The 17,831-nt window shown below is 34.1% G+C and overlaps 1 protein-coding gene across 1 annotated transcript in view; it reads right to left on the minus strand.

The window, feature by feature from the left end:
* The window catches only part of LOC141295776 (uncharacterized), a 122,795-nt gene that overhangs the window by 65,708 nt on the left and 39,256 nt on the right, over positions 1–17,831 (minus strand). The window contains exons 6-12 of the mRNA XM_073827048.1: positions 16,311–16,372; positions 14,369–14,463; positions 14,157–14,250; positions 7,152–7,302; positions 4,880–5,005; positions 4,011–4,140; positions 1,193–1,367 (exon numbers count right to left, since the gene is read on the minus strand). Coding sequence (XP_073683149.1) covers positions 1,193–1,367; positions 4,011–4,140; positions 4,880–5,005; positions 7,152–7,302; positions 14,157–14,250; positions 14,369–14,463; positions 16,311–16,372 — 833 coding nt within the window. The remainder of the gene's footprint in view (positions 1–1,192; positions 1,368–4,010; positions 4,141–4,879; positions 5,006–7,151; positions 7,303–14,156; positions 14,251–14,368; positions 14,464–16,310; positions 16,373–17,831) is intronic.

Genomic DNA, 17,831 nt, shown 5'->3' on the forward strand with positions numbered 1-17,831 from the left:
AACTTTAAACATGTTTAAGAAATAAAACATTTTTCTAAATTCAAAATGTTCAAAACAGGCCCATTATAAAGCTCTTGTCTGCGTATACAAAACATTCTAACTGTCCATAAAACTAACAGTTCTTAGCTACAGCCTTATCATTTTTGATCACCAGATTTTTCTGCAAAAAAAGCAGCTGATCAACATGTTCTGATCTGATCTAAGGCAGCTCCTTTGCGCTGTGATTAGATCACCAGCAGTTGAGAAAACTCTCTCAGCAGGAACACTAGTGACACCTTCAGGACGAGAGGTGAATATTCAGATCCTCTTACGTGAAGCACGCGCATTAAGAATCGATTCGGGGATTTCCCGAATCGATATCGTTGTGTTAAACTGAAGATCGATTAAAATCGGAGAATCGATATTTTTTACCCAGCCCTAATATATATATATATGAAAAATAAATAAAAGAAGAGACACGTTTTTAAAAAAACATTAAAAAAACTTAGTGTTCCAAAACTATTGACTGGTAGTGTATATATATATATATGTATATATATATATTTTTTTTATTTTTTATTTTTAAATAATAATAATAAAAAATAATAATAATAATTTTAGTTTAACCCTAACCCAACTTAAAAATGAAATAAATAAATAAATAAATATAAAAATGAAATCCAGACTATTAATCAAAACACAAAATGACCAGTCATATTCCATGTTGTGATGCACACGGCCATTGACCTCTAAGAAGTGGCACAAGAAAGGGTCAATAATGAAGGCACTCTCAGGCTAACTTCAGTATTTCCTGGTCTAAATTAAACATCGGCCAGAATCAGTGATTATTCCTGGGAAAGGTAGAAGTGTGTGTGCGTGCGTGCAGCCGTCAGCAGAAGCGTTTCTCATTACGAGAGCGTGGCGGGGGGCTCGGTGTGCGCATGGGCACAGCGAGGGGGTAATTATATCAATATGGGGAACTGTCTACAGCGCTCCAATTTAGCAAATGTAACGCGGAGCCCTGGCTGTCATGTGTGATGGGCTGTGGAAGTGCATTTACTCATGATTGAGCTGTTGAATTTATGATATTACGCTGGCTGTGTGCTAATTCAACACAGATTAACATATAGAGCGATCGCGGGCGCTTCCATCGGACTTTCGCTCTTTGTTTTCTACCTTTATGAAGAACCAATGAAGAGAGAGCTCACAGTACCCGCACGGCCTGACTGTAGGGCCCGATGTTGGCCGGGGCCCAGTGGGACAGACTCTGGACGTGAAGCGTGTCTCTCTGAGGAAAACTGTCCTCCTCAGAGGGCGCCGTCCCGTCGTGGAGCAGAACGTCCATCCGCAGATGCTGAGAGGAAGGGAGCGACACCTGGACGCAGACCCTGCATCACACAATGACACACAGGAGCTGATTGGTTTGGTGATTTGTGACCAACTTTGAATTGTTTAGGGCTGCATGATTCTGCTTTTCTCCATCCTGATTATTAATCCTGAAAACATTTCATTTTAATTTTGCATCTGCTTTATCTTGGGTTAGCCTTTACAAGCTTTAATGGTTATGTTGCCAGATTGTTTACATCCCGTAATCAGAGCTTTTTTCTTCTTTTTCCCCATGGTTAACAAATCTTCCCAACCTGGCAACCATTCACACACATTTTCTCTACATTAACCAGCTAAACAAGGTCTTGGAAACCTGGATATATGAGGAAGCCTCCGTTAAAAATATATATATTTCTAAACCCAGAAAACACTTATGGAATGTATTAAAATGTTATAACTCTATGGGCATTATAACAATTATACATTGTTCTAGTTCTAGTTGAAATGCATTAGATTCCTTGTTACATCTGAAATTGGTTGTTTTTGTTTTTAATGTTCATTTTAATTTTGCATCTGCGTAATCTTGGGTTAGCCTTTAATGGTTGCATTGCCAGATTGTTTAAATCTCGTAATCAGAGCTTTTTTCTTTTCTTTTCTTTTTTCTTTTTTTTTTTTGCCCCATGGTTTACAAATCTTCCCAACCTGGCAACCACTCACACACATTTTCTCTACATTAACCAGAAAAACAAGGTCTTGGGAAACCTGGATATATGAGGAAGCTTTACGCTTAGTTTATAAATTAGGTTTCTAGACCCAGAAAACACTTATGGAATTGATTAAAATGTTATAACTCCACGAGCATTATAACAATTATACATTATTCTAGTTCTACCTCTAAAATTTGATTTAAAAATAAAATATAAAAAAATAAAATAAAATAAAATAATAATACTAATAAATAAAATAAACAAGTGAGTATGAAGTACTGGGCAACAATTAATCACAATTAATCGCATTAAAATATTTTTTTGTTTATACAATATATGTGTTTGTACTGTGTATATTTATTATGTATGCTGTATATAAAGACACACATAATATTTACATGTATTTACATATTTATCAATATTATCTATATTTTATCTATAATTTAAATTATGTATAATTATATTTAATATATAAACTTAGCATTTTTTTCTTAAATATATACATAAATGTGTGTGTATTTATACATGCATAATAAATATACGCAGTACACACACATATTCTGTATTATGTACACAAAAACTTTTATTTTGCATGTGATTTTGCAACGTTTAAAACAAGTTGAAACAACTTAAAATTGAAATATTTCCCATTTTAATTTGTTTTTATTTATCTTTGGAGAACCAGGATTCACATGGTCTTCTAACACTGGATATGTGACTTTTAAAAGTGGACCAAAAAAAGTTTCTAGACCTGAAAAAAGTAATGGAAATGAATGCTATGTTACTTTTACATATGGTATTTTTCCAAAAATATACAATATTCTAGTTATCTCAAGATCTGAAATATTGTATCAGGTGTTAAGTATAAAAAGTAAAAAAGAAACTCTAAAACTCTGAAAATGCATTATAAAGGTATTCATAATGTACACTGCAATACTGTAATTGCAATAGTTGGAATGCATAATAATATTGCAGATTCCTTGTTACATCTGAAACTGGTTGTTTGTGTTTTTAATGTTTTCTACTTTCTAAAAAATGCAACACGAACAAATAATTATTATAATGTGTTACAAACATGGGTGCAGTTATTTACAAGATCATACAAAATGTGCATTACAAAGCGTGATTCATGCATTCAAATGCTTCTGTAATGCATAATGTATAAAAGCTTCAATAAAGTGTTATCAAAAACTCTCATCATTTCATATGGGGAAAAAAAATAACCTTAGATAAAATAAATAGTTATCACCTTACTTACTCAGTTGATTGATTATATCGATAATTAAAAAAAAAATTGTATTACAAGTTTTCTAAAAAGTTAGGTTTTAAAATGCAAATCAGGCATTATTTAATATAATATGCGCTAATTTGCATACATTTCTAGTACAAAGATCTAAACACTGGATGAAGTCAGTTTTAAAATTCTTGTTAAATTTTTTTGACATATTAGAGTCAAATATCTTTACAGAAGGAATTTTGTGGATCTCGTTTTGTCACTCATAACCCATAATTCAGATAACACTTAGAACAGGCAAAAAATAATATATATATTTTTTTTTATTAAATTTTTTTTTTGGGGGGGGGGGGGGGGGGTAAAATGTTGTATGAAATAAAGCTAATCATATATGAACAAATCCCTTTGTAAAAACCTTCAGAATATAGACAAGAATACAAATGTAAAGTGTGGTGTGTGTAAGTGCTGCTGAAGTTGAGATTTATGGCTCAGTGTAGGAGAAAAAAAACTCATGGCCTTTAAAAATATGGATTGTAATTGAAATCTATTGACACAAATAGATAAAGTGCTATAAAAGAAAGACTTAACAGTGTCTTTTGTGTGTTTTCTTTCCACTAGTCTGAAAAAACACTTGATGAAAAACCAAAAAGCCCAAAATCTCAAACTTGACAGGTGCATGAAAAAACAATGTTTTTGCCTGCAGTGTCTGCCCTTAAAAGCCCATCTCGTCAGCTCTTTAGAAGACAGTCAGAGGTGTGTTTTACCTGGCTGGAGGATTGTTCGTGAAGTAGGTGCAGTACACAGAGTTGATCAGACTGAAGTTGTCCATGTCGCTCACATAGAGATGAACCAGGAGCACGTGCTTCATCAGCAAGCCTTTCTCTTGCAGCTGTCCTGCAATTAAACAGAGCTGCTTAGAAAAGAGTGCGGCTGAACTTCTAAGAATCCTCTACTCTCACCTCAGGCTCAAAACACACGACATAAACACGGCTCTCCCTCCGAACGCACAATGGAGGAGCCGGAGCGGAGCTACACCCCATTAGAATTTCACACGGCGTCAAGTTTGTTTTTCCTTCGCAGGCGTTTGCGTTTCAGCGCACTTCGCTCGCACAAGAAAGCCACTCATTAAATATTAACTTGTTTAATATTGTCTCAGCGCTGTGAAGGCTGTTTGGCGAAGTAAGACGAAAAACATTAAATATGCTTTTCATCTCCGGCCGCTCTCGCTTAAGATTTTTCTCTTTGCTCTTGCAGGCCGCTCTTTAAAACTTCTGCGGGCGATAGAAACGGCCAGAGCGGCGGTTTCGTTCTCCGGCTTTAATTTGAAGCGTCTGTCCTCGTGACACGCGGCCCATTCAAACGAGAGAGCAGCCCCGCCGCACCTCTTAAAAGCGCATTTTGCCAGCACAACAAGAGGGAAAATGAAAGCGTGTTTGGAACAAAGGCCTATTTGCCGTCAGCGTTTGATGGGCTGAACTGCACACGAGTGGCCAGAAGCGGCGATCGACAGCTCTGCGCTCACGCTTCTTCATTATTTCTTCACAATCGTCAGGGTAAAAACATCTGAGACGACAAATGCACGAGTTTATGCTGTGATCTCACAGAAAAAGAGAAAAGAGAGCAATTTTCCTACTTTGCAGGAGTGTGAACACGTGCCGGGTTTGGCTCTGGACGTCGGGGTGTTCGGACTGAAGCGCCGTTAGACCGGATATCCACTGGTAACCCGCTGAACTCCTGGACGAGTGTGACGGCAGGCAATCTTAAACACAACACACATGCACACATTAATATCTAGTGTCTTACATTACAAATGAGTAATGAGTCCTGCAAGAACAGAGCTGATATTAACTATATCTGCAATATCAACTCGTCAAGAGGCCCACGGTTGAATTAGAGCGGAGGCTACTGTTACAAGAGAGTTTTACTGTGAAACTTCAACATCACACCAATTACAGCACCACAGGTAAAAACAAAAGCAAACTAGTAGACCCCACTGACTGGTTAGTTAACTAGTTGGTTTACTATTGCATCCTATGGCCAGACTTCTAAGGGGCCTGAACATGGCTTAAAATCATTTAAAATGAGACAAAACACGCATTAAAAAATCCCAAATAATTAAAAAACAAGGTATTTGTTATTTTAATTCACTCTACCAACAACTGTCTTCATCTTTGAAGAATCAGGATTCGCACTGTTAGAGAAAACCTGTATATATGAGCAAGACTTATTTAAAAGCTAGAAAAATCATTGAAATTATGAAAAAAAAATCTAAATTTTTATGATTACATCTACATTATCTATTTTATACTTATTCCAAAATTATTATATCAGGTATAAATTGTGAGTAATAATAATAAACAATAATAATAACAATAATGCAGTATATCAAGACCAGGTTATTATTGTTAACTAAAAGTAATAATGTTTTTTCTGTTACTTTAAATAAAATAAACTTTGCCTGAAATAAAATCTTAAAATACATATGTATAGTTTCTCTTTTTCGTTTAATTTATTTTGATTTAGCAAAATAAGTAAATAAAATAAAAAATGTATGAAAACTAAATAGACACAAAAAACTAAGCCGAAAAAAAAATGCAACCGAATCAATAAAGCTTTGAAAATAAAAGTAAAGTAAAAACGGCAAACATAAAAATACAAACTAATTAAAAATATTAATAAAAACCTGTGTCGTGTGACCTTGAATACTCACGTTAATGTACTGCTTAAAAAGAGTGAGATTTCTGAAAAACATTCAGCTCTTAAAACTTACAGAATCCTGAAACTTGTTTTAATTGTTTTATTATTATTATTATTAATAATAATAATAATAATAATAATAATAATAATAATAACTACTTAATAAAAATAAAAATAACAATAATAATAATTTTTCATTATTTAACATTTATTTATTTTACTTATGGGCACTCCTAGTTTTTGTCCATTTTCATTAGAGAAGATGCAACACCAGAAAAACACTCCAAATACTGTTGTGACAGTGCCCTGGAGTCAAAAAGGATCACTGGCCTGGACAATATAATGGTGCAAAATGATTAAAATAATTCAGAAACATACTATATGTGACCCTGGACCACAAAACCAGTCATAAGGGTACATTTTTTGAAAATCTGGAAACTGAGAGCGAGAAAGTCGCCTTTAAAGTTTTTTAAATGAAATTCTAAGCAATGCATATTAATAAACAAAAAATTACATTTTGATATATTTACAGTAGGAAATTTACTAAATATCTTAACGGAACATGATTTATACTTAATATTCTAATGATTTTTGGCATAAAAGAAAAATCGATCATTTTGAGCCATACAATGTATTTTTTGCTCTTGCTACAAATATACCCATGCTACTTAAGACTGGTTTTGTGCTCCAGAGTGGCATATAATATATAAACACCATGAAATTAACTATGGCAATATCCAAAACACATGGTCTTTTTATTTTGCTATTCTTAAGAAGCACAATTATATGAAACACTGCAGCTCTACGGTACATCTATTCACTGCTCTGAGGATGACAGCCTTCACCCATAAATATGACATTATCCTCAAAACAGCCGTAGTAGTACTAGTACCATGCATCTTTTGTTTTGGTGTTCGATGAACCAATACAACTTTGAAAGAATATCAGTGAAGTAACAGTTGTGCTGCAGGAGGACAATATGATGTGCTTTATACCAGAACACACACACACTCACACACACACACACACACACACACACACACACACACACACACACACACAGACACACACACACACACACACACTCACACACACACTCACACACACACACACACACTCACACACACACACACACACACACTCACACACACACTCACACACACACTCACACACACACACACACACACACACACACACACACATCTCACCCGGCTCCGAATGACAACTGCGCTCAGCGCTTGATGGACATCCTCCCTGGACGTCTGGAGTTTTATCAGCATATTCCAGCTCTTCTGTCATCCTGTCAATGGTGTTCTGGCAAGGACATCTACTGAGAGGCAGCGGCCGCCCTCCGGAGCCCTGCAGGAGACGACACGCGGGAATAAATCACACACAAACACCCCTGAAAACACACCACGCTTGATCAGTCAACCTGCAGGCTCATACTACACTAAATAAATGAATATGATGATGATCATGTCAGTATGGAAGCACATTTCTGCCATGTAAGGAAAAACTATTTTATTCAGAATTATCATCTCAATTATCAATTGTAAGATTTAAAAAAACTATATTATGAGATACTACGTAACAATTATGAGACATTAAGTCAAAATGGATGAGATTTTAAAAGATATTAAATAATTACGAGATAAGAGATCACTTTTCAATAAATAAATAATGACATGATTGAGAGGAAATGGTTGTAAAATTGTATCTATTTATTATCTTATAATGCATTACAGTGTACTAAACAATTATGCTAGCAACAGACTACATCATAAGGAACAAAGTCACCATCATGAGATACCAAGTCATAATTTATGAAAGACTAAGTCATAACTATGAGATCTTAATTAGGTTAAAAAAAAGTAATCTCAAATTATGAGATACCTGTAAGTGTCAAATGATGAGATACTAAGCCATTCTGAGAGTAAAAAGGTCACAATTCTAAGATTATAACTCATAAATATTAGGTAAACATTTAATTATGATACTAAGCCATAATTATGAGATAAAAAGTCACAATTATGAAACATTAAGTAACAATTTATGAGATAAGTAATAACTTTGAGATGTCAATTAGGTCAAAAAGTAAACAAAAAAATCCAATTATGAGATACTGAGCCATAATGTGAGTAAAAAAAGGTCACAATTATAAGATAAGTCATAATTATACAATTAACAGACTCAATTATGTGGCTAAGCCATAATTATGAGATATTACGTCAGATTTTATGAGATATTAAGTAATAACTATGAGATGTTAATGAGGTAAAAAACTAAACAGAAAACAAATTATGAGATACCTGTAAATGTCAAAATTATGGCATACACAATTATGAGATACTAAGCCATAATGAGATTAAACAATTTTTGAGATACTAAATAATAAATTTGAGAAGGTCAAAAAGTAAATAAAAAAACTTAAATTATGAGATTAGGCTCAATTAGGCTCAATTTTGTTACTAAGCCATAATTATGAGATAAAAAGTCACAATTATGAGATATTAATAAGAATTTATGAGATAATAAGTAATAACTATGAGATGTTAATGAGGTAAAAAAAGTAAACAAAAAAATCTTAAATTATGAGATACCTGTAAGTGTCAAAATTATAACATACACAATTATGAGATACTAAGCCACAATGAGATTTAAAAAGTCACAATTATGAGATTATAAATCCATTATGATGCTAAGTCCGTAATTATGAGATATTGAGTCATAATTATGAGATAAACTGTTGTAAATGTGAGATGTCATAATTATGAAATACACGTCAAAATGACGATACTTAGACATAATTATGAGATAAAAGGTCACAATTATGAGATCTCAAATAATAATAATGAAATATGTGACCCTGGACCACAAAACCAGACATAAGGTTAAATTTGACAAAACTGAGATTTATACATCATATGAAAGCTCAATAAATAAGCTTTCTATTGATGTATGGTTTGTTAGGATAGGACAATATTTGGCCGAGATACATCTATTTGAAATCAGAAATCTGAGAATGCAAAAAAATCAAAAAGACTGAGAAAATCACCTTTAAAGTTGTCCAAATTAGGTTCTTAACAATGCATATAACTAATCAAAAATTACATTTTGATATGTTTACAGTAGGAATTTTACAAAAAAATCTTAATGGAACATGAACTTTACTTAATTTCTTAATGATTTTTGGCATAAAAGAAAAATCAAAAATTTTGACCCATGCAACGTATTTTTGGCTATTGCTACAAATATACCCCAGCGACTTAAGACTGGTTTTGTGGTCCAGGGTCACATATGTGTCAAAATTATATGATACTAGGTTGTAAAGTACAGAGTCTGTAAATAGTCAAAATTATAAGATACCAAGTCATAATTATTAAGAGACCATTTTTTTAAATTATGAATTGGTACATCATCATCACCTTTTTGTCCCTAATTATTTTTTATATCATAATTTTGATTTTCCGAAGCATAATTTTTTTAAATCATGCTACAAAACTGGTCTTCTATACGTCTATGAATTACAGGAGCAGGTTAATGCTCAAGGGGTTTGGCAAGAAATTAGTGGCTTATTTGTTTTTGTCACTGTAACATTTGTGAGGACGAGCAAGAAGACCCCCTTTAAACGGCAGCACCTGATTACAGCACGCCGGACACGCCAAATTTTTAATAAATATTTCAGATCTCTTTAATGTCCCGCTGTCATCTGCAGTTGGCCGTATGATAATTAAATTAATTATACTCCAGTGTGTCTGTGCAGCGAGTGCAGAGGAGGAACAGCATTAATTCAGGGCAAACGCCGCCCCCCCCTTGCGTCCTCTCGCGGCCGGAGCGCTTTCCTCCAGAGCCGATGTCAGCGCGGATCTGTCAGCGTGACGGAGAGTCCTTTCGACTGCTGCATGTGGGAGCTTCTCTAGCGGAGCGGGCCAGGAATTTCCCTGCGCTCCCGCTGACCTGCGGGCGCTGTGGGGCGCTGTGGGGTGAGGACGCGACGGGGCGCGCTGAAGGCCGCGTGGCTGCGGGAGTTGCCTTCTTGGGCGATGTGTTTTCATCCCCTCAGAGCCCTGATCTTCAACCAACACACAGCAGAACACACGCATAAACAAACACGCCACTGTGCGGAGCCAGCAGCTGAGACTGAGGACACGGCGTGACCCAAAACACACATACAGCTCCTCTTCAAACTTCACATGAAGAGCGAGGACAGATCCCACAATGCAACATTATCATAACAATCGAGTGCATGTTATAAAGCACATAACTCTGCTGCTGCCTTCTCATTCAGAAACTACTGTGCATCAGTCTGATTCACTTCAGTAGAGCTTTTCAGTAAATACGGTCTTATTTTTCCATTTTTTGAAACTTGTCAATAATGAAAACAGGCATATGGAACTAGTAAATATTGACAGAATTGCTTTAATATTGCAACTAAAGGCTACTGTAACAACAGTGCAGTTCACAGATGCTGCATTATGACATGAAACGTTATGAAACATCTAAATTGAGATAAGCCATAATTATGAGATCAAAAGACGATTTGAGATGTTGTGTCATTATGAGACAAAAAAATCTAATCTGAGATAAACTATGATTATGAGGTAAAACCAAATTCCAAATTGATATAGTAAGCCATAATTATGAGATAAAGTCGAAACAATGATAATTATGAGATCAAAAAAGTAATTTAGAGATGTTAAGTCATTATGAGACAAAAATTCGAATTTAAGATAAACCATGATTATGAGATAAAATAAGTTCTAAATTGACATAAGCCATAATTATGAGATAAAGTTAAAATGATATTATGAGAACAAAAGAAATTATCAGATTTTAAGTCATTGAGACAAAATTTCAAATTTGAGATAAACCATGATTATGAGATAAAACCAAATTGACATAGTAAACCATAAATAATAATAATGATAATAATGAGATTTTTTAAAAAATGTTGAGATGATAAGCCATTATGAGACAAAAATTCAAATTTGAGATAAACCGTGATTATGAGATAAAACTTTCAAATTGAGATAAGGCATAGTTATGAGATAAAGTCAAAATGATGGTACTAAGCCATAATTACGAGATCAAAAGACAAATGTTGAGATGTTAAGCCATTGTGGGATAAAAATTCGAATTTGAGATAAACCATGATCATGAGATAAAACTTCCAAATTGAGATATTAAGCCATAATTATTAGATAAAGTTAAAATTATGATAATTATGAGATCAAAAGACAAATTAAAAGATGTTAAGTCATTATAAAACAAAAACTCAAATCTGAGATAAACCATGATTATAAGATAAAAGTTCTAAATTGAGATAAGCTATAATTATGAGATAAAGTTGAAATGATGAGATGTTAAGTCACTGTGGGATAAAAAATAAAAATTTGAGATAAGCCATGACTATGAGATAAAAATACAAAATTGAGATACTAAGCCATAATTATGAGATAAAGTCAAAATGATGATATTAGGTCATACTTATGAGATCAAAAGACAAGCGGAGATGTTAATTCATAATAATAAAATAAAAAGTCTAAATTATTAGATACTCCCCCGGTTTCACAGACAAGGCTTAAGTCTAGTCCCAAACTAAAATGTAAGTCTGAGCTGTTTCAACTGAAAGGATCTTGCACTGATTGATCTTAAAATATACCAGTGCCTTTGTTTTTTCTCAAGATGCACACCAGTAATGGTTTTTTCTAAGGCATGTTTATAAACATTACTTAAATGTCCTAATGGACTATGGCCTAAGCCTGGCTTAGTGAAACCAGGCCACTAAAATATAATTATTCCCATTTTTCTCATATTTACGATTTTTTACTTTTTATGAAATTTAGGTTTTTTTAACTCATAATGACTTAAGTCATAATTATGATTTACCACAGCATTAATATGTTTATCATGCTGCGAAAACAAGGTTTCCATACATTTTCCAAGATGCAATGACAAGAGCAGGTTCATGCCGCATTATAACATGCGCAATTGTGTCGAACATCATCTCTGATGCATGAAACAAACCGCGATGAACACACGCTGAGGGGAGGAATATGGGAGCGCATCCCGGCACTTCCTTAAGGACATCAAAACAACAGTGATAGATGTGCTTAGAGGAAACGCTCAACACAAAGTCACACAGATCCACACGAATAACCTTCCCCTGACTTCCTCCCACTATCACTGCCACACAGCGTACCTGAGCACTCGCTGGATAATGCGAGCGGACGTGTTTGTTAAGGCAGGCCTGCTTTCAGGCACGGGTGAATATTGCAGACGTCAAAGTCGCCTACGTGAGGGGACAAAAAGAGAAGAGGACTGGCAGAGAGGCTGTGAATGAGTGCGTCTCACGCCCTGCAGTCTGCTGCTTAACTTCATCGACTACATCAACCGCTCACAGGAGTTCTGGAAACGCAGGAAATGTGCTGTCGATTTCAAATTAAGAACAATGCATTCATGTAAGATTTAGATATTAATTAAACTTGTCTGACAGAAGTATGGGAAACCATGCTGGAGCTCAAAAACTAGAGTATGGTGCTAGTAACAGCAATATGGAGTGTTGGATTGCCAGGAAATTGCCATAAGCTGACATGTGTGTACAAAACTTAAATGCACTGAATGTTGCTTCGGATAAAATGGATTGTAAAACATTTACATGCACAAAATAAGTATCTGTGACCCTGGACCACAAAACCAGTCATAAGGGTACATTTTTTTTTTTTTAATTGAGATTTATACATCATGAAAACCTGAATAAATAAGTGTTCCACTGATGTTTGGTCTGTTAGGATAGGATAATATTTGGCTGAGATACAACTATTTGAAAATCTTTAATCTGAGGGTGTGAGACTTTAAAGTTGTCCAAATGAAGTTCTTAGCAATGTATATTACTAATCAAAAATTAAGTTTTGATATATTTAGAGTAAGAAATTTACAAAATATATTCATGGAACATGATCTTTACTTAACATTCTAATGTCTTTTGGCATAAAAGAAAAAATTGATAATTTTGACCCATACAATGTGTTTTTGATATTTGCTACAAAAACAGAAGCACTTTTTTATGCTTTTTTTTTAAGTTTCTTCTGCTCATCAAGGCTGCATTTATTTGATCAAGAATCCAGAAAAAACTGTAATATTGTGAAATATTATTTCAATGTAAGATAACTTTTTTCTATGTGAATATATTTTAAAATGTAATTTATTTCTGTGATGCAAAGCTGAATTTTCATCATCATTACTTCAGTCTTCAGTGTCACATGACCCTTCAGAAATCATTCTAATATGCTGATTTACTATCAGTGTTGAAAACAGTTCTGCTGCTTAAAATTTAGTTGGAACCTGCAATAATTTTTTCACCATTCCCTAATAAAAACAGTTTTAAAGTACAGCATTTATTTAAAATCTTTCGTAACAATATGAACTATCATATAAAAGTCTGTGGTTCTTTTTTTTTTTTTTTTTAATGAATACTTTTATTTAGCAAGGATGTGTTAAAGTGATTAAAAGTGAAAGCAACAACTGATGTTGTTGGAAAAGATTTCTATTTTGAATATGTAATGTTTTTCCAATTGTTTCCATCACTGATAATAAAATTAATAAATCAGCATATTAGAATGATTTCTGAAGGATCTTGTGACACTAAAACTGGAGTAATGATGCTGATGAAAATTCAGCTTTAAATCACAGAAATAAATTATATTTTAAAATATATTCAAAGAGAAAACCATTATTTAAAAAGTAATAATATTTCACAATATTACTATTTTTTTCAGTATTTTTAATCAAGTGAATGCAGCCTTGATGAGCAGAAGAGAATTTTTTTTTAAAAATCGTACTGATCCCAAACCTTTGAGCAGCAGTGTTTTGTATATAAATAAAAGACCTGATAAAACAAGTACTATACATTTTTAATGTTTAATCAAATTTTTTTTTTTAAATTTCTTTTTGTATAATTATGCACTATTTTTATATAAATATTGCCAATATTTAAACATTAAAGGCAACACTTTTTTAAGGACCAATTCTCACTATTAACTAGTTGCTTATTACTATGCATATTACTAGAACATTGGCTGTTTATTAGTTTGAAAAGAGCAGTTACTGAAATTATGCAGCAAAATGCCACTAGTTCTGTCATCAAAACCATGAGCTCATTCACATCAGAGCAGTGTACCTGCTTAGAAATGACAAATGTGGCTGAATCGTACTTGTCTTTTGTCCTCGGTGTGCATGCGTGTGAAGCGCAGGTATCCAACAGGAGCGAAGGCATCGGCCGAGTGGATGATGGTCTCCATCGAGTCACTGAAATACAAAGCACAGGGTCATGATAACACAGAGAGACACTGAGACGCTTCAGTCTGAATTATTTCTGCTCACAAACACATTATGGACTCAAACTGATGTTGTGTTTGTTGCTTACATGACGATCTTCTTCTTGAAGAGCGGACAGTCAACGGTGAAAGTCTCATACTCGCCTCCTTCTCCACAGATATGAACTCCATACTTCTCTGAAAGCTGCCATGAAGCAGATTTATAATCATATTAATAATCATCACTGCATACTGTTTATGTAGACTGTCTGTCAAAAGATTAAAAATAGAGCTCTTAATGTTTCTGAAAGAAGCCTCTTCTGCTCAACCACAGCTGCATTTGTTTGATCAAACATACAGTAATAACAGTGAAACAGTTCAAACTAGCTGATCTGGATGTGAATCTATGTTAGAGTGTAAACTAGATAAAACGTCTGTCAAGACAAACTTTAAGTTGGTTTAAAAAAAAAAAAAAAAGCCTAATCAGAAAGTGTGAAAAAGTTTTAAAGTTTTAGAAATTGTGGAAATTTTCTGGCTTTCAGTCTGAAAAAGATTGAAGTTTAAAGTAGTTTTAAAACTAAAAGCTTGAATGTTTTGAAGGCAGTACAGTCTGTCAGATGACTAGATGGATAAACCGATAGCATGTTTTAGCATGTTGCTAGCATGTTTCTAACTTATTTAACATGTTACTAGCATTTAGCATGATTAGCCAGTTACTAGCATGTTGCTAGCATGTTTCTAACTTATTTAACATGTTACTAGCATTTAGCATGATTAGCCAGTTACTAGCATGTTGCTAGCATGTTTCTAACTTATTTAACATGTTACTAGCATTTAGCATGATTAGCCAGTTACTAGCATGTTGCTAGCATGTTTCTAACTTATTTAACATGTTCCTAGCATTTAGCATGATTAGCCAGTTACTAGCATGTTGGGGTTAAGGTTACGGTTAGCAAATGTTTCTAACATGACAGGCATGTTGCTAGCATGTTTCTAACATGATTAGCATGTTGTTAGCATGATGTTAGCATTAGTCGCCTGTTGTTAGCATGATTAGCAAGTTACTAGCATGTTTCTAACATGATTAGCATTTTAACATGTTTTAGCATGATTAGCAAGCTATTAACATGTTTTAACCTAATCAGCATGTTGTTAGCATGTTTCTAACATTATAAACGAGTTATTAGCATGTTACTAGTATGATGTCGTTAACATGTTTCTAACATGATTAGAATGTCGCTAGCATGATGTTAGCATTAGTCGCCTGTTGTTAGCATGATTAGCAAGTTACTAGCATGTTTCTAACACGATTAGCATTTTAACATGTTTAGCATGATTAGCATGCTATTAACATGTTTTAACCTAATTAGCATGTTGTTAGCATGTTTCTAACATGATAAACGAGTTATTAGCATTTTTCTAACATGATTAGCATGTTGTTAACATTTTTCTAGCCTGATTAGCATGTTACTAACATGATTCTAGCTGCTAGGTTTGGATAGTTGTGTCAGTGTGAGTTTGAATAGTGTGGATTATTTGAACATTCGTCAATGTAAGTCTATGGGATTTTCCCAGTTTTAATTGAAATTTTTGGGGGAACCGTAAGTCGGATCAGTTAGAAAAGATCCAGCAACTGGAGTCAGATCAGTCTGAAGATCTGTACTGAGTTTGGAGTTTGTAGAGTTAAAGCTCGAGGAGGAGTAACAACAATAACTAAGTTTAAAAAGCATTTCAGTAAGTTGTCTTTCTCACACCAACTTAATTACGGCTGTGATCAAAGCTGAATTTTAAGCATCAGATGAGCAGAAAAGACTGCTTGTGTCAATTAACCATGACTTAATTTCAATTTGCAATAAAGTCCTTTACAAATGAAAGGCGTTGTCTCTCATTGAATGATTTTCAATAATGGACTAAATGTAAAAGAGCATTATGAGGACGATTCAGAAGAAATGTCAAAACAGCTGGTCACAATGAAACACTGGAGTTGGAAGCTGAAGCAGAACCAGCTGAAGGTGGTTTATTTTCTGACAGAAGTGTTTGTGTGTCTCTGACCTCGTGCAGATACTCTTCCATCTCCGCCAGGGATTTTCCTAAATGTCTCTGTGGATCCAGGCCTGCCAGACACACAACACAAGAGCTGATCAGCGACAGAGACTCCAGTCTGAGAGCTGCAGGTCAACACGTATCTGTCATTAGAAGAGGACAATAAACCCTAGAGATGCGGAGGTTCACATGAGCATCAGCGCTGCCACCTGGTTATGATCTGCCTCTCTCTGTAAACAAGTCTTCATAACCAGCCTTCATAAACAAACACACAGACTATTCATATCACGACCTACAGCTCCGCTGAGCGCCGCCCTCCTGGCACAACACTGGAATCAAATCATGCTGCCAGTATCAACAACACACACACACACACAATCAACAAACAAACATAATCAAACACAGACTCACACTCAAACACATGAGGAGCTTTCCATGAGGACGGCGATACGCTTTCCTACCGTCTCCATGCTGTGCTCATTTTCAGCTGAGGATCGCTAGAGGAAGCTGCTGATCCTTCACAAAATCATCTCCAACCTCAAGCAAACTAAGGCCTAACTTCAGATGATATCAGATGGTTTATTTTAAACATCTGCAGTTACAAAAAATGCAGTATGCGGTAACAAAAATTTGAGAAATGACTAAATACAGTTAAAAAAAATTATTTGTATAGCTTCTTAGCAAAATTATAGAACAAAAAAAATTATATACAAATTAAAATGTAGAAAATATTAGTAGCTACACCTACTTTTCCAAGCAATTAAAAAAATACATTCAGTAAATTCATTCAAAGCAATATACACTATATATAGCAATGATTATGTCAGATATTTAGTTATTTTAGTACAAAAATTATGAATGATGCTTTGGCAACTAGCTTTTTTCTTTTTTTTTATCTCTAATCTGATAAATGTGACTGTCAGTGTTGGGGAAAGTTACTTTTAAAAGTAATGCATTGCAATATTGAGTTACTCCCTAAAAAAGTAACTAATTACGTTAGTTACTTTTTATGGAAAGTGATGCTTTACGTTACTTTTGCGTTACTTTTTAACTCTGGGCAGGGCTTGCTTGTTTGTTTTAAACATAAAAAGTTCTATTTTTGTCAAATGTAAAAGCCTTTTCACACCAAAAGCCTCAGGTTTAGAGAAAAGTAAATTGACGTCTGTACAGTAGACCGCAGAAGAACAAATGTCAACTCTTCAGCAATAAAAAAAAGGAAAACAAATGTTAGATTATCTTGAATGAACTGGATCATCGAAAGTCGGCAGCAAAGACATTGGTTAATAAAATGGGATTAAATAAAGGATATTTGTATTATTGAACATATTTAATTTTTTATTAAATAATCACAATTTCTCTCAACATGGGGACAGGAGAGCTTTTAATCAATAAATGGGTGGGGAAGTAACTGGCGTTATTTATTTGAAAAAGTAACTCAGATTTTCTTGTCAATTAAAATGTAGTGCGTTACTTTAGTAGTTACTTGGAAAAAAGTAATATTATTACGTAACTTGCGTTACTTGTTATGCG

This window comes from Garra rufa, chromosome 21 (genome assembly GCF_049309525.1).
Source record: "Garra rufa chromosome 21, GarRuf1.0, whole genome shotgun sequence".
In the NCBI taxonomy this organism is placed as follows: domain Eukaryota; kingdom Metazoa; phylum Chordata; class Actinopteri; order Cypriniformes; family Cyprinidae; genus Garra; species Garra rufa.